General features: G+C 65.4%; 10 protein-coding genes across 10 annotated transcripts; 5 read left to right on the forward strand and 5 right to left on the reverse strand.

The window, feature by feature from the left end:
• Window positions 1–207: 207 nt before the first annotated feature.
• JCM10292_003523 (uncharacterized protein) lies at window positions 208–3,635 on the forward strand (the record flags this gene model as incomplete). Its single annotated transcript, XM_076649072.1, has 7 exons — window positions 208–383; window positions 454–524; window positions 596–693; window positions 752–1,417; window positions 1,476–1,576; window positions 1,629–1,755; window positions 1,815–3,635. 7 exons carry the CDS (start codon window positions 208–210, stop codon window positions 3,633–3,635), a joined length of 3,060 nt encoding a protein of 1,019 aa, XP_076505296.1.
• Window positions 3,636–3,886: 251 nt separating this feature from the next.
• On the reverse strand, window positions 3,887–4,374 carry JCM10292_003524 (uncharacterized protein; the record flags this gene model as incomplete). Its single annotated transcript, XM_076649073.1, has 2 exons — window positions 3,887–3,975; window positions 4,047–4,374. The coding sequence occupies 2 exons, from the start codon at window positions 4,372–4,374 to the stop codon at window positions 3,887–3,889; spliced, it is 417 nt and encodes a 138-aa protein (XP_076505297.1).
• A 1,466-nt stretch (window positions 4,375–5,840) lies between these two features.
• Window positions 5,841–7,258, forward strand: RPS3 (40S ribosomal protein uS3 RPS3; the record flags this gene model as incomplete). The annotated part of the gene is made up of 6 exons (XM_076649074.1): window positions 5,841–5,875; window positions 5,963–5,975; window positions 6,093–6,103; window positions 6,176–6,472; window positions 6,711–6,988; window positions 7,080–7,258. 6 exons carry the CDS (start codon window positions 5,841–5,843, stop codon window positions 7,256–7,258), a joined length of 813 nt encoding a protein of 270 aa, XP_076505298.1.
• Window positions 7,259–7,717: 459 nt separating this feature from the next.
• On the reverse strand, window positions 7,718–8,271 carry JCM10292_003526 (uncharacterized protein; the record flags this gene model as incomplete). Its single annotated transcript, XM_076649075.1, has 3 exons — window positions 7,718–8,001; window positions 8,065–8,112; window positions 8,178–8,271. 3 exons carry the CDS (start codon window positions 8,269–8,271, stop codon window positions 7,718–7,720), a joined length of 426 nt encoding a protein of 141 aa, XP_076505299.1.
• Window positions 8,272–8,595: 324 nt separating this feature from the next.
• Window positions 8,596–11,676, forward strand: JCM10292_003527 (S10 family peptidase; the record flags this gene model as incomplete). The annotated part of the gene is made up of 11 exons (XM_076649076.1): window positions 8,596–8,731; window positions 8,788–8,980; window positions 9,084–9,220; window positions 9,309–9,376; window positions 9,467–9,535; window positions 9,623–9,945; window positions 10,053–10,167; window positions 10,247–10,426; window positions 10,539–10,601; window positions 10,699–10,800; window positions 10,864–11,676. The coding sequence occupies 11 exons, from the start codon at window positions 8,596–8,598 to the stop codon at window positions 11,674–11,676; spliced, it is 2,199 nt and encodes a 732-aa protein (XP_076505300.1).
• A 489-nt stretch (window positions 11,677–12,165) lies between these two features.
• On the forward strand, window positions 12,166–15,158 carry JCM10292_003528 (uncharacterized protein; the record flags this gene model as incomplete). The annotated part of the gene is made up of 4 exons (XM_076649077.1): window positions 12,166–12,475; window positions 12,623–14,089; window positions 14,147–14,667; window positions 14,730–15,158. The coding sequence occupies 4 exons, from the start codon at window positions 12,166–12,168 to the stop codon at window positions 15,156–15,158; spliced, it is 2,727 nt and encodes a 908-aa protein (XP_076505301.1).
• A 144-nt stretch (window positions 15,159–15,302) lies between these two features.
• Window positions 15,303–16,112, reverse strand: JCM10292_003529 (uncharacterized protein; the record flags this gene model as incomplete). The annotated part of the gene is made up of 1 exon (XM_076649078.1): window positions 15,303–16,112. The coding sequence occupies one exon, from the start codon at window positions 16,110–16,112 to the stop codon at window positions 15,303–15,305; it is 810 nt and encodes a 269-aa protein (XP_076505302.1).
• A 243-nt stretch (window positions 16,113–16,355) lies between these two features.
• Window positions 16,356–21,551, forward strand: JCM10292_003530 (uncharacterized protein; the record flags this gene model as incomplete). The annotated part of the gene is made up of 10 exons (XM_076649079.1): window positions 16,356–16,430; window positions 16,677–16,739; window positions 16,802–16,943; window positions 16,990–17,334; window positions 17,424–17,626; window positions 17,710–17,889; window positions 18,428–19,420; window positions 19,503–19,641; window positions 19,709–21,128; window positions 21,200–21,551. The coding sequence occupies 10 exons, from the start codon at window positions 16,356–16,358 to the stop codon at window positions 21,549–21,551; spliced, it is 3,912 nt and encodes a 1,303-aa protein (XP_076505303.1).
• Window positions 21,552–21,702: 151 nt separating this feature from the next.
• On the reverse strand, window positions 21,703–23,853 carry PGS1 (CDP-diacylglycerol--glycerol-3-phosphate 3-phosphatidyltransferase; the record flags this gene model as incomplete). Its single annotated transcript, XM_076649080.1, has 6 exons — window positions 21,703–22,079; window positions 22,141–22,315; window positions 22,400–23,057; window positions 23,128–23,405; window positions 23,480–23,551; window positions 23,629–23,853. 6 exons carry the CDS (start codon window positions 23,851–23,853, stop codon window positions 21,703–21,705), a joined length of 1,785 nt encoding a protein of 594 aa, XP_076505304.1.
• Window positions 23,854–24,006: 153 nt separating this feature from the next.
• On the reverse strand, window positions 24,007–25,237 carry JCM10292_003532 (uncharacterized protein; the record flags this gene model as incomplete). The annotated part of the gene is made up of 4 exons (XM_076649081.1): window positions 24,007–24,615; window positions 24,680–24,748; window positions 24,840–25,081; window positions 25,153–25,237. The coding sequence occupies 4 exons, from the start codon at window positions 25,235–25,237 to the stop codon at window positions 24,007–24,009; spliced, it is 1,005 nt and encodes a 334-aa protein (XP_076505305.1).
• Between the last annotated feature and the right edge of the window lie 82 nt (window positions 25,238–25,319).

Genomic DNA, 25,319 nt, shown 5'->3' on the forward strand with positions numbered 1-25,319 from the left:
GGAGTCGTTGTCATCGCCCGACGGAAGGACGACCTCTCGTCTGACTTTCGCGTTCACGTCGCTCCCGATAGCGCAGTTGGGAGCTGCCACGCCGGCCTTTCAGCCGCTCGAGCTTTCCACTCGCAGCTGCTCGGCTTATCGACGCGCTGTGGTGTCGCTCATCCCCTCCCCTCTCCCCCCGCCTCATCGGGTTGAGCCGACGTCTTCATGTCAACCGCGCGGCTAAAGCGCAAGGTCGAGCTGGCCGATGAGGGGCAGTACGGCAACCTGACCGAGAGCTTCGTCTCGGTCGGAACGGCGCTGCCTGCGCTCACCGACTCGAAGAAGGACAAGAACGAGGGCAAGCCGGCATGGGAGCAGGAGGTCTATGACGAGCAGGGACGGTCCGTGTGCTCCTGATCCGGGTGTATGAGGTTTCGGAGGCTGACACTCGGTTGTCTTCATCGTTCGCAGCCGACGCTTCCATGGCGCCTTCACCGGTGGCTTCTCGGCAGGATACTTCAACTCGGTCGGTTCGAAAGAAGGTACGCTGCTTTCGCCTCGACAGCCGAGTGTTGATCTCCTATGGCCTGGCTGACACCTGGTCGTTCGGCAGGATGGCAACCCTCGACCTTCAAGTCGTCTCGCTCGAACCGCGCCTCGCAAGCACAGCGCAGCGTGGCGGATGCTGCCAAGGATTTCATGGACGCAGAAGTACGTGAAATGGAGGGCAGGAGTAAACGCGAGCTATGACTGACGCTCCCAATTTCAGGACCTCGCCGAACTCGCGTCGTCTCGCACGCTCGAGACCAGCTCCGCCTACGCCTCATCATCGCGCGGCGCGCCTCCCCCATCCGCTGCCACCTACGACCCTCTTCTTGGCAACTTCGGCTCGCTCGGATCGACTGCAGCCTCAACGACGCCAACTTTCGATGATACCCTCGCTTCCCTCATTCAGCCCTCTTCCTCGCGCGTCGGGCTCAAGCTCATGCGAAAGATGGGCTGGCGCGAAGGGCAAGGCGTTGGCCCGCGCTTGACCTTTCAGCAGCGCAAGAAGCAGGCTTCGGAGCTCGGCGTCAAGCTGGACGACGCAGACGACGATGAGGGCGGCGAGGCGGCAAAGCACTACTATGCCCCGCTCGACCGCCCTTTGACGCTCGTCAAGGGGACTAGTTCATCCACCGATCGAGGCTGGGGGCTCGGGTACAAACCCGGGATGAACCTGAACGAGCGGCTCCGGCAGGAAGGCGCAGGCTCGTCTTCCGCTCGCAAGCCGACGTACGAGCTCGATGAGGACGATGTCTACGGCGGAGCAGGCATGAGCCTCGACGCCCTCGGAGACCGCGAGAAGCGCGCGATCGGGATCTACGATGCCGACGAGGAGGACGAGATGGCCTTCGGAGCAATGCGGTCCTCGCGCGACAGAAGAGCACCTCAGGTGCGCAAAAATGCCGCTTTTTCCTTCATCGCCGGCTTGTTGACACTTGTATTTTCAGTCCTCGAGCCGCTCCAAATCGGCGCAGCAGAGCTTCCACGACGGAACCAAGGTCCTCCCAGGTTTCGTGCTGCACCACGACCCCTTTGTCGGCTCGTCCACGTGCGTTTTCCGCGTTTTCCACCGTCAACCTCGTCTGACGTTCAGACTGCAGTTCGCAACTCCCGCCTCAACCGCCTGCCGGCTGGGAGCCGAGCCCAGCACGCTTGTGGAAGGAGAATCAGCCGCCGAGCTCGACCGTCGATGTCAAGGGCAAAGGCAGGCAGCTCAATGCCGACGAGGTGAGTGGACGGCATCGTGTCCAGCTACGTTTCGGCTGATGCTGACTCGCACTCTCCAGCGCGGGACCCTTCTTGGCGAACAGCTTCCGCCTCCTCCCCCGCCGGTTCCAAAGTCTGTTTTCGACTACCTCTCCGCCAAGAGCCGCGAACGACTCGCGACATTGACCAGCACCGCCGCCCAGCCCGGCTCGACAGCCGGCACGACCGATGCTCCCGTTGCGCCGACTCCTCCGCCTCCGCCTGACGAGGAGCTCTTCGTTCCGCCTCTCGATCGTCCGACTGCCCTCGCTGCCCTGCGCGGCTTCCAACCGTACTCGGCTGCGTCGACGTCGCCCGACGCTGTCAAGCAGGCGCGCTACACTCTCTACCTGCAGTACCAGTCGTCCGACTCTCCGTCGACGACCTCGTCCCCCTTCGGCCCGCGCCAGCTTCCGAACGGCAAGATGCAGACAGTCTCCGAACTAAACCGCGAGCTGTCCGAGTACGCGCAAGCAGCGCGTGTCTTCAAGCCCGTCTCGGGCATGCTCGGCAACCGCTTCCAGACGAGCCGCACAGGGTCGCTCGACGTGCCGAAGGTCGAACCGGGCCTATACCAGCCGCCTCCGAAGGCCGAGAAGCCGCACGCGGCGAACGACCTCGCCGCGATGTACGGCGACGCATCCTCTGCGCCGTCGAAACCGCCCGAGCCGGCGCTCACCCCCGCGCAGGCCGCCGCACGCGCGGGCAACTTTGGCCCGCTCACGCGCACGACGACAACCTTCCGCCCTGCGCGCCTCGTGTGCAAGCGGTTCGGCGTGCGCGACCCATTCGAGGGCGCCGAAGTCGAGCAGGACGGTGTCGGCGGCGCGTGGGGCGAGGCGACGCGCACGGGCTGGAGCACGGGGAACGGGCAGACGCAGCAGCCTGTCGGAGGCGGCGCGCTCGAGGAGATGATGCAGAGCGCTGGGTTCAGGAGGTTCCAGAGCGCGGCAGAGGACGAAGCGAAGGTTGACGAGGATACGCCCGAGGTTGCGAAGGGGACGTTTGAGACGCCCTCTGCATCCTTGGCAGCGGGGGCAGGAGCGGGATCGTCGAAGGCGTCAGCAAAGAAGGTGCGACCGACGATCGAGACGGTCGGGTACGGCGACGATGAGGACCAGGGGCAGGAGATCCTCGAGGAGAAGAAGGCTCCGCAGGACATCTTTGCCGCCATCTTTGCCGACAGCGACGACGAGGACGACGAAGAAGACGAGGACGAGGACGAGCCCGCTTCAGTCCCGCCGACTCCGATCCTCTCGGTCGACCAGCCCGACGCGCCTGCGCCCGTTGCTGCTGCCGCTGCGCCTCCCGTGACTGTGACGGCTACCATCGATGACTCGCCCGCACTTTCCCTTGACGCCCTCGCCTCCTACCGCCCCAGCTTCGTCCCCTCCGCCTCGCGCACGACAACCGACAAGCCCGACAAGAAGAAGAAGAAGTCCTTCTCCAAGCGAAAGCCGGTCGGCCTCAGCTTTGATGTCGACGAGGGCGGCGAGGACGGCGACGTCGCGACGGCGCCCAAGAAGCCGAGGCGCGAGCGCGACAAGGAGCGGGATGCTGAGCGTGACCGCGAGAGGCAGCGCAAGCGCGAACGCGAAGAGGCGGGTGACAAGAAGGGCGCCGCCGCTGAGAACGGCGAGAAGCGCCGGCGGTCCGAGGAGGACAAGCCGCCCGTCGCAACTAGTGCTGCCGCTGCCGACGACGACGAGTGGGACGAGGCGCCCTCTCAGGTCCACCCCGACGTACTCGCCGCGCTACAGAAGCCGCGAGGCGCGGGTGTGGCGGCGGCGGCGACGGCAGTTCCGGCGGGCGAGGAGAAGGCGCAGCCGCGGGGCAGGATGAAGGCATCCGACCTGTATTGAGGCGACGCTCCTACTGCAATGTTGTGTGCGCCGCTTTGCTCCATGCTCGTATATAGCCGCCCGACTGTTGGAACAGCCTCGTCAATTGACCTTCGCAAGTCGCCTTGAAAGGTGGGTTTGCGCTCGGAAGCTCGTTGTAGCGTTGATAAAGCAGACGGCTTGAACACTCTCCGTCAACTTTGCACGCCTGATCAGGTCGCGGGGGCAAGCGGGTTGTACTGCAGAGAGTCGAGGCAACACTCCCGGGCCGACTACTCAAGCAACTCTTCGATCGTCCTGTGCGCTTCGTCCGCGCTCACGCCAGCCTTGATGTGCGGTTCGAGAAGCTTGAAAGCGTCCTCTGCGACAAGTCGGGCGTAAGTGGGAGATGTGCGTTCAGCGAGACCTGACAGGGTCAAGCATCCGACGTACTGACGTCGAGCGCCTTCCGCTTCTCGAGGCTCCACAGCGAGCGAAACGTCACGTCGTCCTCGGCGTCGTAGTCCATCGCGTCCTCCTCGTCGTCGTTGTCCTCGTCGCCGTCGCCCACCGACTCGCTCGCGGTCGATCCCTGCTCGTCGCTCGGGACCTCGACAAAGCGCAAGTCCGCGGGTCGGTACCAACTCTGCCAGCGAGCGTCCCTCTTCCGTTCGGCGAGCACTTGGACAACGTCGCCCGCTAGCACGATGTCGAGCCCCTCGCACATCGCCACGAGCAGCGGGAGCTCGTCTTCGCGCTCCTCGACGAAAAGGTCGTACATCTCGTCTTCGTCGACGTCTGCAGCGAGAAGCTCGGGAGCGGGCGCTGAGCTACTGAAAGAGCACGGTGAGCCGCCCAGCTAGGCTCGCGGCTGCGCGAATGGGCGAACGGGGAAGGCCGGACGCACAGAGACAAGCGGTACTGATCAGCCGGAGAAGCGGTCGGACGGCAAGATGCCTGGTGCCCAGTCGAAAGACGACGGCGAGGACAATGTTCGAAGGCAGCACGACTTCCTGAAAATCAAGGAAGAACGAGGAGACAAGCTGGAACGGCCGATGACAGGCGAACGCGAACGGAGCGGCCGCGGAGTACTTCGCTCGTTCCAAAAGACGCGCCAGATGCTTTCCGGCGTATGAGAGCGTGTCCGAATGCAAGGCGCGCAGCCAAGTAGCTCTCTGAACAGCGGACAGAGCAGGCAAAAGCGTCCCGGACGAGGGAGCCTAGAGTCCTGAGGAAGCGGAGAGCGATCGAGCCTGCGAGCAGGACCCTCGTGTACTCTCGTAGATGCAAAGCACATGCAGATCGAGCTGATGGAGATGGAAGGGCATTGCACGGGCGAAGCGAAGCCTGCCTGCAAAACCTCCTTCCTCCTCCTCAAGCCCAACTCGCAGCCACCTCCTTTTCACAAAGCCACCACCCTTCGCACAGGCACACATGACAGACGTGCGCGAAAGGACGCGCGCCGGTGTGTCGAAGGCGAGAGGGACGAGCTGTGGGACGCCGGAGAGTCAGTGCTCTGACACCCAGCATCGCGCATTTCGTGCTTGTTGCCCAGCTCGAGTGGTCGTGCAAGGATCAGATAACTAAGTTGAGTACATCGCAGCCCCGCGTCGGGCCGTCCGGCGCCCGCGTGCGCCGCCCAGAGAGCCTACGGGATCTGGTCGACGCGCACGGGCGGAGAGCGGCCGTGTTCGGGGTGCTCGGTCAAGAGGTGCCAGATGTGTATGGGTGGGGTTCCTCAACCCCATATCGTCATGTAGGAAAGGGTGGACTCGAGACGGGCAGGTCGGGGCAGGAGAGGCGAGGAAAGAGGGCTCACCAGGAGAGACGGTTTGCGACGAGCAAAAGTGAATGTCCAGTAGTTGTGGCTGCGGATGGAAGTAGCTCTGCGAGTCGAGGGATGCGGATGGGTCGAGACGCGAGAAAGAAAAGCAGTCGCGATGCGAGTCGGCGTGGAGAGGCGAGTGAGGCGGGGAAAGGTGCAGAGAGAGCGAGAGAGTGGGAGCGACGAGACGAGCGAGCCCAGGATCGAGCGTCGATGAGCGGCGAGGGAGAGAGACGGAGCAAAGGCAAGCGGTGAGCGACGGACAGAGCAGAGCGCGCTCGAGAGAAGACACGTGGCAGCGGCCGAGTGCGCGCGCGCGGCGCTCGAGCTGAGGGCAGGCGCGCTCGCAGCGAGAGCGAGTTGGCCTCCAGCTGCTGCTCGCCGACGACCTCAACCGGCCCATCAGACTCGCCCAGGACACCATGTCTGCCTCCAACCTCATCTCGAAGCGCCGCAAGTGAGTCCCGCCCCTCGCTGCGCCCCCCGCCGCCGCTCCCCTCGGGCCCTCCGCGCAGAAAACTGACCTCGCCGCTCGCTCGCACAGGTTCGTCGCCGACGTGAGTCCCTGCCTGCGCCCGCCAGCCTCGAGTGCCTGGCTCACACAGCTCGACCCGGTTGCTGACCTCCGTGCGTGTGTGTGTGTGTGATGCCGTGTTGCCCCTCGTCGACCACAGGGCGTCTTCTAGTGAGCCTCGCTCTCTCTCTCCCTCTCGCCTCCCGCCTCGCTGGAACAAGGCTGACCATGCTACGTACACAGCGCTGAGCTCTCCGAGTTCTTCTCGCGCACCCTCTCGTCCGAGGGCTACTCGGGCTGCGAGGTCCGTGTCACCCACGCCCGCACCGAGATCATCATCCGTGCGACCCACACCCAGGAGGTCCTCGGCGAGAAGGGCCGCCGCATCCGCGAGCTCACCTCGCTCGTCCAGAAGCGCTTCCGCTTCCCCGAGGGCTCGGTCGAGCTCTACGCCGAGAAGGTCCAGAACCGTGGCCTCGACGCCGTCGCCCAGTGCGAGTCGCTCCGCTACAAGCTCCTCGGCGGTCTTGCCGTCCGTCGGTGCGTCCAGCTTCTTCTCCCTCGGCGGTCGCGCTGGAGCCTAGCGAACGAGAGCGGTAGCTGACTGGCTTGTGTCCCCTCTCGCTCCCGTCCTCCCGCCTCTCGCGCCATGGTTCACTCCGCCTGCGCATGCGCCCTGCGCTACCTCACTTCTGTCCGGTGGCACTGCTGTCGCGCCCTTGCCACCTCCGCACTCGTCGCGTCTCCCTCGCCTCGCTCGCCCATCCGCCCCCAACAGCGCTTGCTACGGTGTCCTCCGCTTCGTCATGGAGTCGGGCGCCAAGGGTTGCGAGGTTGTCGTCTCGGGCAAGCTCCGTGCCGCCCGTGCCAAGTCGATGAAGTTCACCGACGGCTTCATGATCCACTCGGGTCAGCCCGTCCGCGACTTTGTCGACACGGCCACCCGCCACGTCCTCATGCGTCAGGGTGTCCTCGGCATCAAGGTCAAGATCATGAAGCCCTGGGACCCCGAGGGCCGCATCGGCCCCGCCAAGCCCCTCCCCGACGTTGTCACGAGTACGTCCTCGCTTCTCCCCCCCCCCCCCTCGCTGTCCTCTCCTACCCGCTCGAAAGCAGGCACTCACACGATTCTGCACCACCCGCGCAGTCTCGGAGCCCAAGCCGGACGTCGAGTACTCGCAGCAGGTCCAGTCGGTCAACGTCGGCGCGGCCAACATCCCCGCCCCGGCGCAGGCCGCGCAGCAGGCCGCCGAGCAGGCCGCGCAGGAGCAGCCCGCCCAGGAGGTCGCCGTCGGCAACGCCGAGGTTGCCGCCGAGGGCTTCTAAGCGTCCTTCCCGTCTGTTGATTTTCAGCGGTTCGGACGTGAAAAGGAGGGTTGGAGGATCGAGTGGAGCGTGAAGAGGGGCAGGTTGTTGTCTTTCGCTGCTGCAACTCTCGCGTTTGGTTCGGTCCGCCCCCCTCTATAGCCCCTTACTTCGAGCGAGACGATGCTGGACTTGCAAGCGACGCGGAATGACTCGCAATGTTTCAAGGCTCTCATCAGTGCTGCAGGAGACGGTAAGACACGTGACAACAGGTACAGCAGGCAGGTACGGCAGGTAGGTACGGCAGGTACGGCAGGCACAACAGCGTGTACAGCTAGGAAAGCGACGGGAACCGGGTGGAAAATGGAGCTGCAGGAAAAGTAGGGCGGGCAAAGCGACAAAGTTGAGAGACAACGCCTGTCATGAGGTAGCGATGTTAGCTGCATCGGACTCGTGTCCAACCTTGCCCTCAAGACGCACCTAGTCCTTCTTCGTACCCTTGAGGGCGTGCTCGAGGAGCGTCATCGAGTGCGTGATCTGGTGGTCCTTGCCCTCGAGGAGCGTCATGGTGCGCTGGATGTGGTCATCCTTGCCCTCGAGGATAAGCATCAGGCGCTGATTCTCCTTCTCCTTTGCCTGCACGAGGCGCTCCCTCTCAAGGAGGACGGCCTTGAGACGCTCGACATCCGTCCGCAGCGTCGCGAGCTGCTCCTGCAGCTTGTCAAGCTTGGTGTGGCTGATTTCGGCCTTGGGCGACGAGTAGGCTGTCAGGACCGTGGTAGTCAGCAGACAGCGCCGGAAGCGAGGACATGGCGATGACGACGCACGGGTGCCGAGCGCGCCGTGCTGCTCGTCGACGCTCATACCGGCCGAGCCTGCAAGTCAGCGAGGTAGTCAGCTCGCTTGACTGCGAAGTCCACGAGCGCGGGAGCAGCCTCACGGTTGGTGCTGAGCGCGAGACCGGCCATGTCCTCGGTGAGGCCGGAGGCGGACGGGGCAGCGGACGACGGGATGGTGGACACTGCGCAGAGCATGTGTGAGAGCGCGATCCGGGGTGCAGGGACATGCAACGCACTACTTCGCTCTCGGACAGACGTTTGCGAAGGGAAGCTGGCGAGTGCCCGGGACAGGACAACGACGCGCAGGTCACGTCGCGCACGGCCCCGCTCTTCAGGCAGCAATGCTCTTCGACCGCGACCGGGCATGTGTCTGTGTCGAGATCGAAGCGGAGGCGAAGAATGGTGACATACTTCCCGGCTATGGAAATACACTTTTGTATTCAGCATTACATTTGCTCTCGCGAATCGTCCCCACCTGGCCGAGGCTCGGTCCCGGCGCCTGCTCTCACGACGCCGGACATGGTCGCAGGCCCGCTGCTGAGCAAGCTGGACGCTGCAGACCCTCGTGCGAGGCGCAGCGTGCCCTCCGACGGCTTTGCCAGGCTAGTTCAACATGCTCGCTCGATTGCGCCTCGGCAGACCAACCCGGACGACGGTGCGCTCTGAATCAGCCGTGCTTCTGCGGGGACGAGCTGACGATGGAACACACAGAGATGAGCACCGCGAGCTTCTTCATCCCGTCGCTGCCCGGCCAGCCCGACGACGTCCAGCTGACGATGTACGGCGGGCACATCCCCTCGGCGCCGCCGAGGAACGGCGTCAAGGACACAGAGTCGGACGCGCACTTGTTCTTCTACATGGTGCGCAACAAGCACATCGCAGAGACGGAGCGCACCCTCCTCTGGTGCGTCGCGATTCCCTTCTCAGCCTTGTCGCGGGTCGCCCGTCACATCGGAGCGTTGCATGCTGCTGCGAAGGAAGCCAATTCACCCCCTGTGCCTGTGCAGGTTCAACGGCGGGCCCGGCTGCTCCTCGTTTGACGGCGGCATGATGGAGGTGGGGCCGTTCCGCCTCGTGCCCAACGGCGACGGCAAGCTCGTCGAAGCCGAAGGCGCCTGGAACGAGTACTCGAACGTCCTCTTCAGTGCGTCGTGCTTCCAGTGCTCACGAGGGGCTGCTTGCGCTCGAAGCGCCGCTCCCGCTGCTTCCGCTGATCGCTGTTCTTCGCACAGTCGACCAGCCTGTCGGAACCGGTTACTCGTACATGCAGACCAACTCGTATGTGCACGAACTGCCAGAGGTGCGTCGTCTCGGCCCGTCTGTTTGCGATGGGTCCTCAGCGCCTCTTCGCGTTCGAGGCTGACCCTTCCTTCTCCCCTCTCCTCTGCAGGCCGCACAGCATGTCATCGAGTTTCTCGTACAGTTCTACAAGATCTTTCCCGAGTTTGGGAATCACGACGTGCGTTGGACTGCCACACAGACCTGCACAGAAAGGACCATCCTTCTAACCAGACCTCTCGGTGCTCCTGGTGTCGATCTCGTGCAGACCTACATCGCTGGTGAGTCCTACGCCGGGCAGTACATCCCCTACATTGCCGACGCGATCCTCGCCTCGACGCGCATCCCGACGCGCCTCAAGGGCCTCCTGATCGGCAACGGCTGGATCGACCCGACGAACCAGTACCCGGCCTACCTCGACTTTGCGCTTCAGGCGGGCGTGATCAAGAAAGGCTCGGACGCCGAGGCCAAGGTCCGCAAGCAGGTCGACCTGTGCCAGAAGACGCTCAGCCGCCCGGGGCGCGTCGAGCGGATCCACGAGGGGCAGTGCGAGACCATCCTGGGCGCAATCACCGACTCGACCATCCAGAAGTGCGTAACCAAGCGCCGCTACGGTGCAGTGTAGCTTACTGACCCGACTCTGATCCCCTCGACCTGCCCAACCGCATGATTGCCCTTCTCGTGATCCCGTGCAATAGCGTCAACGGCCAGAACATGTGCGTCAACAACTACGACGTGCGCCTCACCGACACGCACCCCGCATGCGGCATGAACTGGCCGCCCGATCTGGCCGACATGCACCCATACCTCTCCGTACGTGGCCGTCCGATCCCGTCTGTGCACAGCGCATTACGCGACAGTCGCTGACTCGGATTCGATGAGCGTCGTGCAGCGCGAAGACGTCAAGTCGGCGTTCCATGCGACGCGCAAGCAGGGCCCGTGGCTCGAGTGCAATGGGCAGGTCGGCGCCCAATTCTTTACGCGCACGAGCGCCCCCGCCGTCCGCCTCTTGCCCAAGCTGCTCGAGCAGATCCCGATCCTCATGTTTGCCGGCGCCGAAGACCTCATCTGCGTGAGTTGGCGTGCTCGGGCGGCCCTGCGACGGCGTCCTGCCGCAGTCTGAACTTGCGCACGATCGCTGAAACCGCCTTGTCGATGCGCTGACCTCTATTGTGATACTGCAGAACCACGTCGGCATCGAGCGCATGATCGAGAACCTCAAGTGGAACGGCGAGACCGGCTTCGGTGTACGTGGCATTCCTCGAGCCCGTGACACAGGCGGAACCTCGCATGAGTGCCGCAGGCTTTGCTGCGACGTCTGGCTGATCGCACTATCTTTCGCAGAACGCGACGCAGGAGGAGTGGGTGGTCGACGGGCGGACGGCTGGCACCTGGACGACGGCGCGCAACATGACGTACGTCAAGATCAACGAGGCTAGCCACATGGTGAGTTCCGCTCGACGTTTTGATGCCTCCGAAGAAACTGCTCACGACTTGCTTGACTCTCAGGTCCCCTACGACCAGCCCATCGCGGCGCACGACATGTTCCTGCGCTTCGTCGGTGTCTCGCTCCTCTCAGCCGCCGGGCCTGCCGCGCAGGTCCCCTCGCGCATTGGCAACGAGATCCCTGCGGTGCTCGGCTCGACGCACCCGAATGGCACGGCGCTCTCGTCCCTCGAAGGGCTCGACCCGTCCGAGCTGGACGCCAGCACGGGCAAGTCGGATTTGGACGGCTCCTCGACCGGTTCGGGCAGCAGCAGCGGCGGCAACGGCTCGCTCTTCGGTCTCGGCGCCGGCGACACGGTCCTTGAAGGGCTGGTCAACGCCTCGAGCGCGCTCGTCCTCGTCGCGCTCATGGCCGCCGCCTTTGCCGGCTTCCTCTGGTTCCGGCGCCGCACGCGCGGGCGCCTGTCGCGCTCCGGAGAGGGCTGGGGCGCACTCGGCGGTGCGGCAGCGGCAGTCGTCGGCGGCGGCGCGAGGGGCAAGCACGACCGCGTGCAGAGCCTCGGGCGCGGCGGCGGGATGGGGCTCGGGGGCGTCACGGACGGAGAGGACACGGACGAGCGCGACGGCGGGGGCGCGCACGAGCTCGACGAGCTCATGTCGCGCGGCGCGGGTGGGCCAAGGGGGCGGTCGAGCGGAGGGTACCGCGATGAGGACGAGGGCGGCGACGGGTTTGGCGGGGGTGGGCGGAGGAGCGCGAGTGCGGCACGACGACGAGACGAGGAGGCAGAGGTGTTTGGACTCGGAGATGACGACGACGAGGACGAAGCCGCTGGGGAACACACCGGTCTGCCACGGCGAAAGGGGCGGGTCGACTAGCTTCTCCTCCGGCTCGACAGGTCACGCTTGGCTCAGTATCGTGTACAGCATTGCATCGGGTTGTTCGTCTGCGCTTCGAGGGACGCACGTCCCGCCGTCTTCGCTCGCCCTGATCCTGCGCGAACTTCTGCGCTACTACCGACTCGCGCCCCGCTCAAGATTGTCGCTGAGCCTTCGACGCGAGCTACAAGGAACGTAGCAGCTGAATTTGATCAGGCCCTCGTGAGCCAAATCCGAGGCAGGTCTTCGCGGAAGCAAGCCAAAGAAAGGGGGTATTACGCAAGGAGAAGGTCTTCGCCCGGGGCGACGCCAGAGTTCGTCGGGGTTCCGAACAGCCATTCGAGAACTGTCATCTGTGAGGTCGAGGCTCGTAAACAGTGCTTCGAGCGGGAGTCGCGGAAGTCGGGCGTAGCGATGAGCTCGGGACGGCGCTTGCCCGCATCGACTTGCCGCGGCCGCTGTAAGCGCAGCCAGGGAGAGCTCAAGACGATGCCTGGGATCAAGGCAGGCTCGCCCAAAAGCCCCTCGCCCTCGAAGAAGGGCAAGGGCAAGCAGCGCGCCACCCCGCCCGCATCCTCGTCGCCGCGCAAGGAGGCCACCGCCGCCAACTCGCCTGCAGCCGGCTCCAAGCGCGCTCGTACGGCACAGACGGAGCAGATGCAGGCTGCGAGCAGCGACAACGAGCTGCTCGAGCTCGCGCAGCGCATCGCCGATAATGCTCACTTGCTCGTCCGCGGTGCCGGCAGCGACGACATCGCCGAGCAGGCCAGGAACACGCTCAAGCGCAGCTTTGATAAGGGTGCGTAGCTTTCGCTGCTTTTGCGGGTCAGGCTGCGAGGTGACTGCCGCAGCTCCGGACGTCGGCTCGCCTGCGAGGCGGTGCTGCTCAACACCAGTGGCTTTATTCGCGAGGGTATCACTGACGCTCACACCCGATGCTGAACAGCCCTCGCCTCCGAGTCTACCGCCTTCCCGCACCTCTCCTCCCTCCTCTCCTCGCTCTCCCCCTCCGCCGGCCCGTCCACCCGCTCGCGCTCCGCCGCCGGCGCCTCTTCCGCCGCCGCTGACGATGACGAGCAGTTCGTGCTCGCGCCGACACCCATCTCAGAGCTCACGGTCGATGGAATGGACCCCGAGATGGTGTGGGCGCAGATGGAGCTGCGGCAGCGCACTGTCGACGGCTTGATGGAGGAGATGTTTGGGCAGGGCGACGAAGAGGAGGGCGGTGACGAGGATGGATTCGACTTTGAAGAGGAGGACGAGGAGGACGAGGCAAACGGCTTCGGTGACGAGGACGAGGAGGAGGAAGACGAGGACGACGAGATGGCCGGACTCGAGGATGGGGAGGAGCTCCCAGAGGCGGCGAAGGAGGAGTACTACCGTCGCCTCGGGGAAGGCAAGGAGGAGGGGCTCGGGAGCGAGGACTTCGCTTCCGAGCAGGAGGAGGACGAGGCGGAGCCGGCTCCTCGCCCAGCCAAGGGCAAGAAGGGCAAGGCCGCGCGACCTTCGAAGGAGCTGCCCGAAGACGCCGACGAGACTAGTGCCCTCACGCTCGACAACTTTGACGGTGCGTCCGGGCGGCGGGACCGCGCTCCGCGACGCCCGGCCGGGCCGCCGTCGGCCGTCGACGACGACTTCTTCTCGCTCGCCGACTTCCACCGCGACGCCGACCTCGGCGAGTACGAGATGTCGAAGCGCATGCGCGGCGAGGCGCTTTCGGATGATGAGGACGAGGACGAGGACGACCTGCTCGGCGGCGAGGGCGGCGACGACGGCGGCATCGACTACTTTGCGCCCGTCGGCGGCGCGGGCGGGCTCGGCGGTAGCGACGACGAGGACGACGACGGAGACGAAGAAGAGGAGGGCGATCTTGACGCTGCCGGCGTCATGTTTGCCGACTTCTTCGACCCGCCGCATCGCGCCGCCGCCGCTGCGGCCAAGAAGGGCAAGGCAGCCGCCAAGGGCAAGGGCATGAAGCCAGCGCCGGCTGCTGCTGTCGCCGAGGCAGAGAACGACGACGTGGTCGCCGACGCGTCCGCCGACAAGGCCGGCAAGCGTGGCGTGCGCTTCTCCGAGAACGTCAAGGTCAAGGAGATCCCGCATCGCCTCGCGGGCAAGAAGCGCGGCGCCGCGGCACTCGATGACGAGGACGACGAGGACGGCGAGGGCCTCGAGCGCCTCGAAGATCTCGTCGGCGGGAGCGACGAGGAGATGGAGGAGGGTGAGGAGGATGGGATGGATCTCGGTGACGAGGAGGTTGATGGTGAGGACGGCCTAGACGAGGACGAGGACGAGGATGACGATGAGGAGGATGGTGAAGGCGACGAGGAGGACGACCTCGTTGAGGACACGGAGACGATCCAGCGCTTCAACTCGGATCTCTTCGACGATGATGAGCAAGAGGACGACAAGGGTGCGTTGTCCGTCTCCCTACTTCACGAACTCAAGGCTGACGAGTCCATGCATGCAGACAAGAACCTGTCGCGGCACGAGCGGCGCCTCTTGCAGCTCTCGTCGCAGATCGCGCAGCTCGAGCAGGAGAACGTCGGGCCGAAGGAATGGGCGACGCTCGGCGAGGCGCAGTCGCGCGACCGTCCTGTCAACTCGCTCCTCGAGGAGGATCTCGAGTTCGAGCGCATGGGCAAGGTCGCGCCCGTCATCACCGAGGAGACGACGCGCACGATCGAGGACTTGATCAAGCGGCGCATCCTCGACAGTCAATTCGACGACGTTGAGCGCCGCGTCGCCGTCGACCCGAACCAGTTCCTCCCGAGCCGGTACATGGACCTGCAGGACACCAAGAGCCAGAAGAGTCTCGCCGAGGTGTACGAGGATGAATTCCGTGAGCAGCGCGACCGCGAACAGGGCCGCGAGGCCGTGCACGAGCTCGACGCCGACTTGCAGAAACGCCACGACGAGATCGAGGCGCTGTTCGAGGACCTCGCGAGCAGGCTCGATGCCCTCTCGAATGCGCACTTCACGCCCAAGGCGGTGCGTAGTCCACCTTTTGTCCGAATTTTTCCCCTGTATGCTCACCCTTCCCACCCTCGCAGCCTAAAGCGGCGATCACGACCCTCACCAACCTCCCGTCGATCACGGTCGAGTCTGCGCTCCCAACCGCGAGCTCGACATCTGCGCTGCTCGCGCCCGAAGAGGTGTACGCCGCCTCGGGCCCGACGTCTGCGCTCGCAGTCGACGCTGCGGACCTCACGCCCGCGCAGAAGAAGGCGCTGCGACAGAAGGGGCGGCAGGAGCGCAAGTGGCGCGCCGAGCGCGCCGAGCGGATCCTCGCGAGCCAGGAGCGCAAGAAGGGCGCGCGCGGCGAGAAGGAGGCGGCCGAGCGCAAGCTCATCGGGACCAAGGGCGTCACCGTGCTGGGCAAGGGCGGCAAGGAGAAGAAGGTCGAAAGCAAGAAGCGCAAGAGGGGGGACGGCGAGGGCATGGGCGCGGGGCAGCCCAGCAGCGTTGCGCTCAAGCTGTAGACGGCGTCAAGGGTTGCTGTCTTTGCATCTTGCACACATTCTTGCGAGTTCTCTTCGGCGCTTTCGGGAGATACGCGAGCAAACGAGGCCATCTCGACTCGTCGCACATTCTAAATCTATTGAAGTGCTTGTCTCGTCGCTGTTCTACATGCGCAGGAGAATGGGTTCGCCCTTGCCCTCCTTCGGATGCATCAGGACGATATCGGGCTTGATGCGAACGCCTACGCGCAAGTTGCCCTCGTCGTCGGTGAACGGGATGAGTCCGCTCTCCTTGGCGCGCCGGCGAACCTCGTGGCTGGACGGCACCTTGATCCCACCGACCTGCCCCGCTCCTTCTGGCAAGCCCGAGATGCGGTTGAGCGGGCCGGCAGCGGCGCCGGGGCGCACCTTGCCCTGGCGCAGCATCTCCTCGATCAGGTCGGCGGCGGCGACGTCTTCTGGGCCTGCGACGTAGCCCGTCGTGTTGAGCTCGCCCTCGCCCGGCTTGGCGAGGCGCTGCATGCCCCCTGCTCCTTCCGCGCCGCCCGCTGACCCTGCTCCTGCTGGTGACCCTTGGCCCGCCTGCGCCATGGCCTGCGCCCGAAGCTGCTCCTCGCGCTGGGGCCGCAGCCCTCCGATCCTCTCGAGGTAGCTCAAGTCGTCGTCGGCCTCGCCAAAGCCATCGTCGTCCGCCTCGTCGTCTGCGCCATCGAAGACCAGGTCGTCGTCCGGCTCGCCGCCTTCGGGTGCGTCGGCGCGGTGCCGTGCACGCGCGGCCTTCTTCTGTTGCCGCTTCTTGCGGTTGCGCGCGGTGCGGGCGGCGTCTTCGGGTCGTTGTGCGCCGTCGTGAGGGGCAGATGACGACGAGGAAGGGTCGCGCGACGAGGAAGAGGAGGCGTCTTGGCCGCCATCACCCCTGGACGAGCCACCAGCGGCGTCGGAGGTACTTGCCCAGCCAAATAGACGAGAGAACATGGTCTCGCGGCTCCTGGCGGACTAGAGGCGGCTGGAGAGGGCGGGAGAGGTGAAAGAGGCGATGAAGGCTGGCGAACGTGCCCCGGCGACTTGGCGAAGTAGTATGTCGTACAAGTCCACTCAATCGCGTGCTGTCAACGGCCCTGGCTGGCTTGCGCGGCTCTGCGAGGTAGTCGGCGCGGATGGCTCTGGTGCAAGCTGCTCTGCGACGCTCTCGCTCCTCCTCGTCGCGCACTCGCAGGGATGGCGACAGTCCAGACTATCCAGCAGCTCCGCAAGCAGCTCATTGCCGCCACGGGCGACGCGCCAAAGCCCCAGGTTCGTGCTGCTCCTCCTCGATTCCCCCGCTTCACACCGTCGAGTTGTGTGCGGCGTCGATCGAGATTTCGAGGACGTACACGCGCTTCAGCTAGCTATGCTACTGGTTGCGTGGCGAAACACGCTTCCAGCGGCGTTCAAACCTCGCCTTCGCGACCCTGTTGCCGTCTCGACGGGCGCACTTGCACCTGCATCTTCCGTGTTCTGAGAACAGCTCATTGACTTGGACGACAATTGCGTGTGCAGGAGGCAGTCACGATCCTTCAGCGGCTCAAGAAGGAGGTTGTTGCGTCGGATGAGCTCTTGAGGGTCCGTCTTACTCTCGCCCTCGCCCTCAAACTGGGCTGACAAGTCTCGGCTCACACGCACAGGAGACGAAGATTGGCATCACGGTCAACAAGCTGCGGAACAACGACGCGAAGGAGGTGGCCGACTTGGCGAAGGAGCTTGTGCGCAAGTGGAAGAACGACGTCGGGCAGACCGGGTCCAAGAAGAGTCCGTTCACCTCCACTTGTAACGGCCGACTGTGCGGTACTGACTGCTTCATCCTCGCCTGCAGCTACCGCGTCTACCGCCAACTCGACCGCCGCCTCGCCCTCTCCCGCTCCGACTCCCAAATCCCCCGCCGCCCCCTCTCCCTCGACCAGCTCCGCCGCACCAGCCGCCGTCACCACGACGACAACGACCAAGCCCGGTCCCTCGCCCGCAGCGGGCGAAGCCTCGACGTCTGCGGCGGCCCCGCCCGTGCGGCGACAGAGCAGCGGCGGGCCGAGCGGCGCGCCGCGGACGCACAAGAGCGACGGGATTGCGTTTGGGCAGGGCGACAACAACAAGACGGGTGACAAGACGAGGGAGAAGTGCTGCGAGTTGATCTATGACGCGCTCGCGCAGGACTCGGGGGCGCGTGCGTCCCGCTTACTTCAGTGCATGGTTGGCCTTGAGCTTTTCCAAAGCAGGGTGACTGATTCTTGAAGTCTTGCTGTATTCGCACAGCTATCGACTTGATCTTGCAGCGCGCGCGCGCACTTGAGTCGCACGTGTGGGACTCGAACCCTCCGCCGGGCGGCACGGCGACGTACCGCAACAAGATGCGCTCCTTCTACCTCAACCTCAAGGCGGCCAACAACCCGTCGCTGCGCGAAGACGTCGTGAGCGGCGAGATCAGCGTCGTGCAGCTGTACGAGATGGACCCGAAGGTGCGTTGGGCGAGCTGTTCTTGCTCGCGGCGCGCTGGCCAGCCTCTGACTACGCTGCGTGTTCGTGCGCGCGTTTGGCACAGGACATGGCTTCCGAGGAGCGCAAGGCCGAGAACCGCAAGCTCGTCGCCGAGAATCTGTTCAAGGCGCAGGCCGCCGCGCCGCAGCAGGCAGAGACCGACGCCTTCCAGTGCGGCAAGTGCAAGCAGCGCCGTTGCATGTACTATCAGATGCAGACGCGTTCTGCTGACGAACCGATGACGGTGCGTTGTGTCGACTGCCCTGTGCTCGTGTCGCGGAGGCTCCGTTCGACCTTGCGCTCGCCCAATCCTCCCTTTCCCGCCCTTTAGGGGACGCTGACTGGCTCCTATGACCCCTTACAGACTTTTGTGACTTGTTTGGCGTGCTCGAACCGCTGGAAATTTTCGTAAGAAGTTGGAGAAGGTCGTTCCCTTCCTCCCGAAATCTGTCGACCGTTTGCCGCCATGTCGAAGGTCCTATTCATATTCCACGCACAGAGAGGCTACACGAGGCGATCAGCGCGTGCAGAGCCTCGTGCGACGGTTGCGCGTGCTTCGACTTTCGTGATGTCCCGATCGTTCGTCCGGAACGTCCGTCTTCTGCCTCGTCGGCTCTCTTTGCTCTTTTTGCTCCTCCGTTCCAGCGAGACTCGATTTGCCCTCTCTGTACGCACTTCGGATCATGCCGCCTTGCACCCGCTCCGCCGGTCCAGTTGACGCGGACCCGCACTCCGCCTCCGACGACGAGGACGACGCATCGTCCACTCACTCACACGCCCAGCCCGAGCCGGAACGCTTCGCAGCTGGTCTCATTGACTACTGCCATCGGAAACGCTTCGACGAGCTCAATTCGGACGCCCTCACCCGCTCCGAGTCGCTCCTCCGCTCGGAGCAGCAGCGCGCCAAGGCGTCGCCCGCGCCCGACGTCGAGCTCGACACCGCCATCACCGACAAGTACGGCTCGCACATCAGCGACGAGCGTCGCACGTCGCTCCGCCTGTCGGCGCGCGCCGAAGAGGCTGCAGCGCGTCAGAAGGCTGTCGACGCTGCGAAGGAGCACGAGGAGACGATCGCCGAGCTCAAAGCTCGCAGGGCGGCGCAGAAGATGGCAGCTCGGGTGGCGAGGAAGCAGGCGTTCGACCCGAACAAGCCCAAGCCCAAACCCAAGCCCAAGCGTACGACGGAGGAGAAGCTCGCCAACGATGAGCGTCTCAAGGATCCCGCCTGCGCCTGGTTCCTCGACGAGCGCTTCCCTGCGCGCTACTTCGCGCTCATCCGCTGGACGCTCGGCGCAGTACGCCGCCACGTCCGCGTCGATGATCTCGTCGCCGACCTCCTCACCGAGCTGCACGACTACCACCCGTCGGCCTTCTTCGACACCCAGATCCTCGACGACGACACCGTCTCGACCGACTTCCCGTCCATCGAGGACGTCATCGGCTGCGACCCGTTCTGCTGGGCTCCGCTGCTTGCCGTCCTTCAGCCGCATCTCGAGCGCCAACGCGCCTCGACGAAGGAAACGATGGTCCCGCTCGTCCTCGCGGCTGAACAAGGCGTTCTCTTCCGCAACGGCGGCCCGACCGCGGACCCTGTCTTCGTCCACCTCTCGATCTCGCAGTGCGGACTGCTCGGCCAGGACGGCAAGCCTGCGCCGCAGATCATCGAGAAGGACGGGCAGGGAGATTGGATTGGGCAGGGTCCGACGGAGTTGGTGGAACACTGGAAGGCCGACACCGTCGAACGCCTCCTTCCCGGCTGGATTTCGATGCTTGACGTGCGTTCCTCTCCCTCGAGTCTGCGCTCTTCGGCCCTTCCTTTCCTGACAATCGTCCTCTTTCGGCGCACTTTGCCTACAGGACGTCGCGCGGTGGTGCGCAGGTCCTCTCAAGCGCATCCTGTATTTCTACGCGCAGGACCCGCCCAAGTACCGCTCGGCGAGCGTCAACGTGCGCACGCAGGAGTGCATCATCGACTACGGCGCGGCCCTCCTCTGCGGTGAGACTCGAATGTTTTCGCCACTAGCACATCGAGCAAGGAGGCTGACGCAATCTGGTGGCCACAGTCTTCTACTCGTCGCTCGAACAGGACAACGTTGTCGTCCGCCTCGTCGAGGTAAACGGCGTTGACGCCCAGCGCGTCCTCGGCGCAGATCGCTTTGGCAGGCTGTCGATGGACATGGGTCGCCCGACCTGCACGCGCTGCCCCTTCGGCCGCGACATGACCGTTCTCGTCAACAATCACAGCACCAAGGTCCTCCGCACGACGTCGCAGTGGCTGCGCGCCCTCATCTTCCTCGTCTACGTCTCGCTTTATCTCGCTGAAGCGGAGAAGTACCTCCTCGGTCCACACCTCGATCACACCCGCGTCGCATCGCGCCTCAAGGACGAGTACAGGACCTTCCTCTCGTCTGTCGGCGCCGAAGGCGACAACGTCTCCTTCGACGATGTCCTCACGCGCATCGGCGGTATCGACTCCCAGACGACGTTCGAGCAGATCGCCAAACGCGCGCAGGCCGTCCTCGCCTCGCTCACGCGCGGCGGACGCGTTTGGCAGTTCAAGCTCGAGGAGGGTGACGTCGCCATCAAGCCCGTCAGCCCGCGCGATTCCGAGTTCGGCACGGTGTGGCAGCGTCTTCAGCGCTGCATGCACGAGTTCCGCCTGGGCGGCGTCCTCTCGCTGTGGGCGTCGCTTGACGACCCGATGAAGAGCATCCTCGTCAACGAAGGCTTCGTTACGACTCCGCCATCGCCCGACTACTCGGTCAACACGACGCTCGCACTCGGCTACCTCTGCCGCTCGAAGTGGAAGCGCATCGAGCAGGGTTACGCCGACGAAGCGCGCAAGCTTGCCCTCAAGCCGTCGACGATCAAGCTCATCCGCGGTATGGTCACCGCCGGACCGTGGACGGCCGTCATCAATCGCAAGGTCGACGAGCTGCGCGACCTGCGCTTCCAAGCCGCCCTCTACATCCCGCAGGCCACGTGGTGCAAGCACGTCGTCTCCGACGATGCCAAGTTTGAGCAATTCTTCAGGTTCATCCAGGACCGTTTGCCGGCCAAGTACAAGCTCAAGGCGGTTTCTCACGGTCCGCACGCGAGACCTGGCGAGCCGCTCAAGTACTTCAAGAAGCTCACGTCGGCAAGCGTGCAGCTCGCGCCGTACGAGGGTAGCATTCAGGCGCTCCTCACCGCGGCGGGCCTGCAGATCGGCTTCACCGATAAGTTCGAGGAGCGCTTTAACGGCTCGCCGTTCCAGGAAGTCGCCGCGCGCGAGGCGTACGACCTCATTTTTGGCGAAGCCGAGGCGTCGGACTGGGACCTGGACGTCGTCAAGACAATTTTTGCTGTCCCAGATTCGCCTGGCAAACGTGCAGCGGGATACACCAACGTTGACACCGCCCGCACTCGACGCGAGCTTGTCGACATGCAACGGACGGCGATCATGCAGATCGAGGCGGGCGTGTGCGAGATCACGAAGATTGGGTGCGTTTGAGACTTCATTGGATGCGAGCCTTTCACTGAGCCACTCTCGTCGGTTCGCGTGTGCGCAACAGTGGCGACTCGTCGCTCGACTCGGACGACGACTCGTCGCTCGACTCGGACGAAGACTCGAACGACGACTCGGACGACGACTCGGGCGACGACCCGGAGGACGACTCGGACGAGAATTTGGGCGGCAACGACCTTTCGAGCGAGGACGACTCGGACGAGGAGTCGCCGCACACTCTCGAGCACAACGCGGACAACTCGGATGACGAAGCGGGAACCCCGATGCGCACGTCGTCGCGCGGCAGCGTGCACGACTCGTGGAGCAGCCTGTCGTCGTACGACGAAGAGATGGCGGAGGCCTGGAGTGGCGCGGAGAGGGCTTCGGACTCGGACGAGATCATGAGCGGCATGGACTAGTAGCTTTCCCATTCTCCTCTTTGTGTGTACTCGATCGACTCGCATGACTGGAAACGCTTAGCTTTGGCCTCAACAAACGGCGCGGCGACTGACCGAGCGAGAGGGATAGACAACAGGATATGCAATGCGCTCCAACCTCCCCGCCTTGTGTCTACAGCATGCCCTCTATGGCCCTCGCGGCGACCTTTACGCCCCACGGCACCCTGCGGTCCTTGCGCTCAAACGTCTCGGCGGTGACGACGCCCGCGCGCGCGTGGTCGTGGATCGCGCGCACCTCCTTCTCGAGCGCCCAGCGGAGCGCCGTGTTCTGCGTCGTGACGAGGACGCCGGCCTCGAGGTCGCGCGCGGCCGAGCGCGCGCCAAAGTTGCTCGAGCCGACGAGCGTGAGGAACGGCGGCGACGGGTGCTGCAGCCGCAGGGGGAGGTCGTGCGTCTGCGGGTCGAACGAGAGCGACGCCGGGAGCGGAGAGAACGAGGTGCTCGTCGGCGGGGAGAACGGGTTCGACACCGAGGGGGCGAGCCAGATGCCTGCGCCGGGGACGACAAGGTCAGTCGAGCAGCCTCGCACGAGAGGAGCGCAAGAACGCACCCTTGGCATGGTACGTCCACCCGTCCCTCTTCCACTCGCTCATCTCGACGCCCGGCTCGTCGAGCCGCTTTCTCCGCGCCTGCTCGACGACGGCCTCGTAGAAGCGCTGCGAGAAATAGGTGTAGGCCGGGGGGATGAAGCGCGACACGCCGCGCGAGTTGAAAAAGCCGTTGGCCTGCGTGAGCGGGGACGAAAGCTCACGATCAGCTTTTGCTGCTCTGTCGTTGGCGAGAGAAAGAGGCACGCAGAAGGAACGCACCTCTGGGGAAGCCGACACGATGCGCACGCGCGCCTTGCAATCGAGCACGAGCTTCTGATAGTCGTCCCTCAGGCTAAAGTACCCGCTCGTCCAGTCGAGCGTCGTCCTCGCCCCGCCCGGCGCCGTCGCGAGCGCATTGGCGGCCTGAAAGACAGCCGGCACGACCGTGTCGGTCTCGTGCCGGAGCGCGAACGGGCCCATCTGGAGGACGGGGCGCAGGAGCGTGTCGAACGCGGGGGGCAGCGCGGGCTGCGGTCGCCGCGCGGGGAAGGACGGCGGCGTGCTGGAGGGGGTGGTGGGGACCGAGGGCGGCGCGGCGGTGAGCGCTGCGGGGAGCGAGGCGGCGAGGGCGCGGGCGGGCCGCGCGTGGTAGGCGGCGACGAAGGCCGAGAGGGCGGCGTGCGCGTGCTGCTGCAGCGCGCTGAGCGCGGCGGCCGGGTCGGGCGCCTCGAACGGGTCGGACGAGATAGCGTTGGTCGAGGGCCACGAAAGGGTCGTCGCGGGAAAGGCGGACGAGGGATCGGACGCCGTCGCGCGGAACGAGTACGACGCGACGAGTTCGAGCAGGGACGAGAAGAAGTCTGCGAGCGGGGCGTGGTTGCACAGCTCGATGTAGCGGTCTGCGCGGTTCGTAAAGTAGTCGTGCGAGAGGTTGGCCCTGCGCAGAGAGAGAGGCGTGAGGACCCGCTCGCTCTGCCCGTCTCACGCGGAAGGAAGGGAGCACGCACCCCGACATGATGACGTCGTCGTCGAACCCGTAGCACTTCATGTGCTGCAGTCCCCAGCCCTCGTTGAACCGTTTGGGCACCCATCGGCGCTGCCAGCCGTGGAGCGCCGGGGTGTGGAACAGGCGCAGGTCGACCTGCGCCGGGAACGCGGCGGCGAGGCTCGCGAGGAGGGCGGCGCTCGACGCGCCCGTGTGCTCGCGCGTCGAGCGGAGGTAGTCGACGACGAGCGTGAGACGCAGGGCAGGGTTGCGGCGGAGGGCATCGTGCAGCGCTGCGACCTGCGCGGATGCGGAAGAGCAGAGTGAGCACGGCGGCGAGGAGCGGCGGCCGGGGGGCAAGGGCGGATGCTCACGAGCTCCTTCTCCTCCTTTCCGACGTAGAGCGACGCGATGAAGATGCGCCTCTGGGCCGTGCGCACTTTGTCCTGTTGCTCCGGGCCAGCGGGAACCCGATCCGCGGTTAGCTCGCCGTCGCGTCGGATCAGCACACGAGCAGACGCACGAGGAGGGTCTGGTAGAACTCTTTCGGCTCGTACAGGACGCGCACGCCGCCCTTTCCGTGCGTGGCAAAGGCGGGGAGGCCCGCGGCGTCGAGTTGGGACGAGAGGTCGGCAAAGGCGGGGTGCCGCTCAAACTCTGCGTGCAGCGGCGGTGCGCGCGCGTAGTAGTGCCGCCGCGCTGCAAAGACGACGCGCCAGGCCGACGGCGTGCGCAGGCGCGCGAGCATCGAGCGGGGCCGAACAAGGAGCGGAGTGCGGTGAGGCGGTGCGGAAGGATCGCCCGGGGCCACCCGCGAGACACCACAGGTCGCATGGTACCCTCTCAGGCAATCAGTGAGACCCTGCGAGTACCAGGAGAGTGCAGTGCAGGCGAGCGCGCGCTACTTGCGCCCCTTCTTCTTCTTTCCCCCTCCCGCTCCCGCTCCCCCTCCTCCTCCTCCAGCAGCAGACCCAGCGTTCTTCCCCGCCCCCTTCGCCGCACCCGTCACGTGTTCCCCCTCGCCCGTCCCCGTCGCCGCCCCCTGCATCCCCTCCCTCGCGCGCACCCTCTCGCGCTTCTTGCCCCGCGCCTTTTCCTTGGCCTGGAGCAGCGCGTCGCGCATGCTCGGCCGCTCGCGCTTCGGGATCCACCGGTCGGCGGCATCCGCGGGCGGCGGGCGCGAGGGGTCGAACGACTTGGGGAGCGGGCGGCGAGTGCGCGGTTTGCTCGGCGGCGCGGCGGACGAGGAAGGCGCGGCGGCAGAGGCGGAGGCGGCGAGGCGTGCGGCCGCAGCGCTGGACGAGGACGCGCCGGTGAGGGACGCGGGGAGGACGAGCGCGAGCGGGCGCGACTCGAGCTCGTCGATCGAGGGGACGAGGGGCGCGGAAGTCGACGAGTCCGACTCGGACGCGGAGGCGGCGGCGAGGTGCGAGGGGAGCGACGCGAGGAAGTCGAGGTGCGCCGAGGCGGCGGACGAGTTGGCTTGCAGGTCGGCGAGCTCGGGCGAGTCCTGCGCGTGCGTGCGAGTGGGTGAGCGTTGTAGTCGCAGTCGACAGAGACAGAGCGAGACGCACCTGGTCGGCGGTTGCGGCGAGGTCGTCAAAGAGGTCGCGCGCCTGCTCGTACTCGCCGAGGCGGTAGTGCTGTGCGCGTGCGTCAACAGACGAGCATCAGCAGAGTGGCATTGTAAGAGTCGCGACTGCGTCGAGGCTATCGGAAAGGGACTGGACGCACGAGCTGCGCCTCGAGGACGTCTACTGCGCGCGGGTCGTAGGTGTGTGCGGTGCTGACGCGTGCAGTCTCGAGCTTCTTGCGGGCGTCGTGTGGGCGCGCGAGCTTGTAGAGGCAGTAGGCGCGCGCGAGCGGGTCGTCGTGGGTGGAGTCGAGGGCGAGGGCGTCGCGGTAGCGGTCGAGGGCGACGAGGAGCTGGGTGCGGGTGGCGAGTGCGAGCGCGTCTTTAGCATCGAGGGCGAGCACTGTGTGCGCGGGGGAGAGTGAGCACCGTCTCGAGGGAAGGAGGAGGAGGAGGAGGAGGAGGGGGGCGCACGCTTTGCGGTGGTCTTGAGTGCGGCGGGGTAGGCGTGGTGGTCGATCTGGCGGTGCAGGAGGGCGTACAGCTTGTCGGCCGACATGCTTGCGGGCGGTGACGGCGAGAGTCGACGAGCAAAGCGACGGGGAGCACACGACGGCGACGAGGGCTGGCCTCGCCCTTTG

Source organism: Rhodotorula paludigena (assembly GCF_050403205.1).
Source record: "Rhodotorula paludigena JCM10292 DNA, Rt_paludigena_JCM10292v1_ctg21, whole genome shotgun sequence".
NCBI lineage: Eukaryota > Fungi > Basidiomycota > Microbotryomycetes > Sporidiobolales > Sporidiobolaceae > Rhodotorula > Rhodotorula paludigena.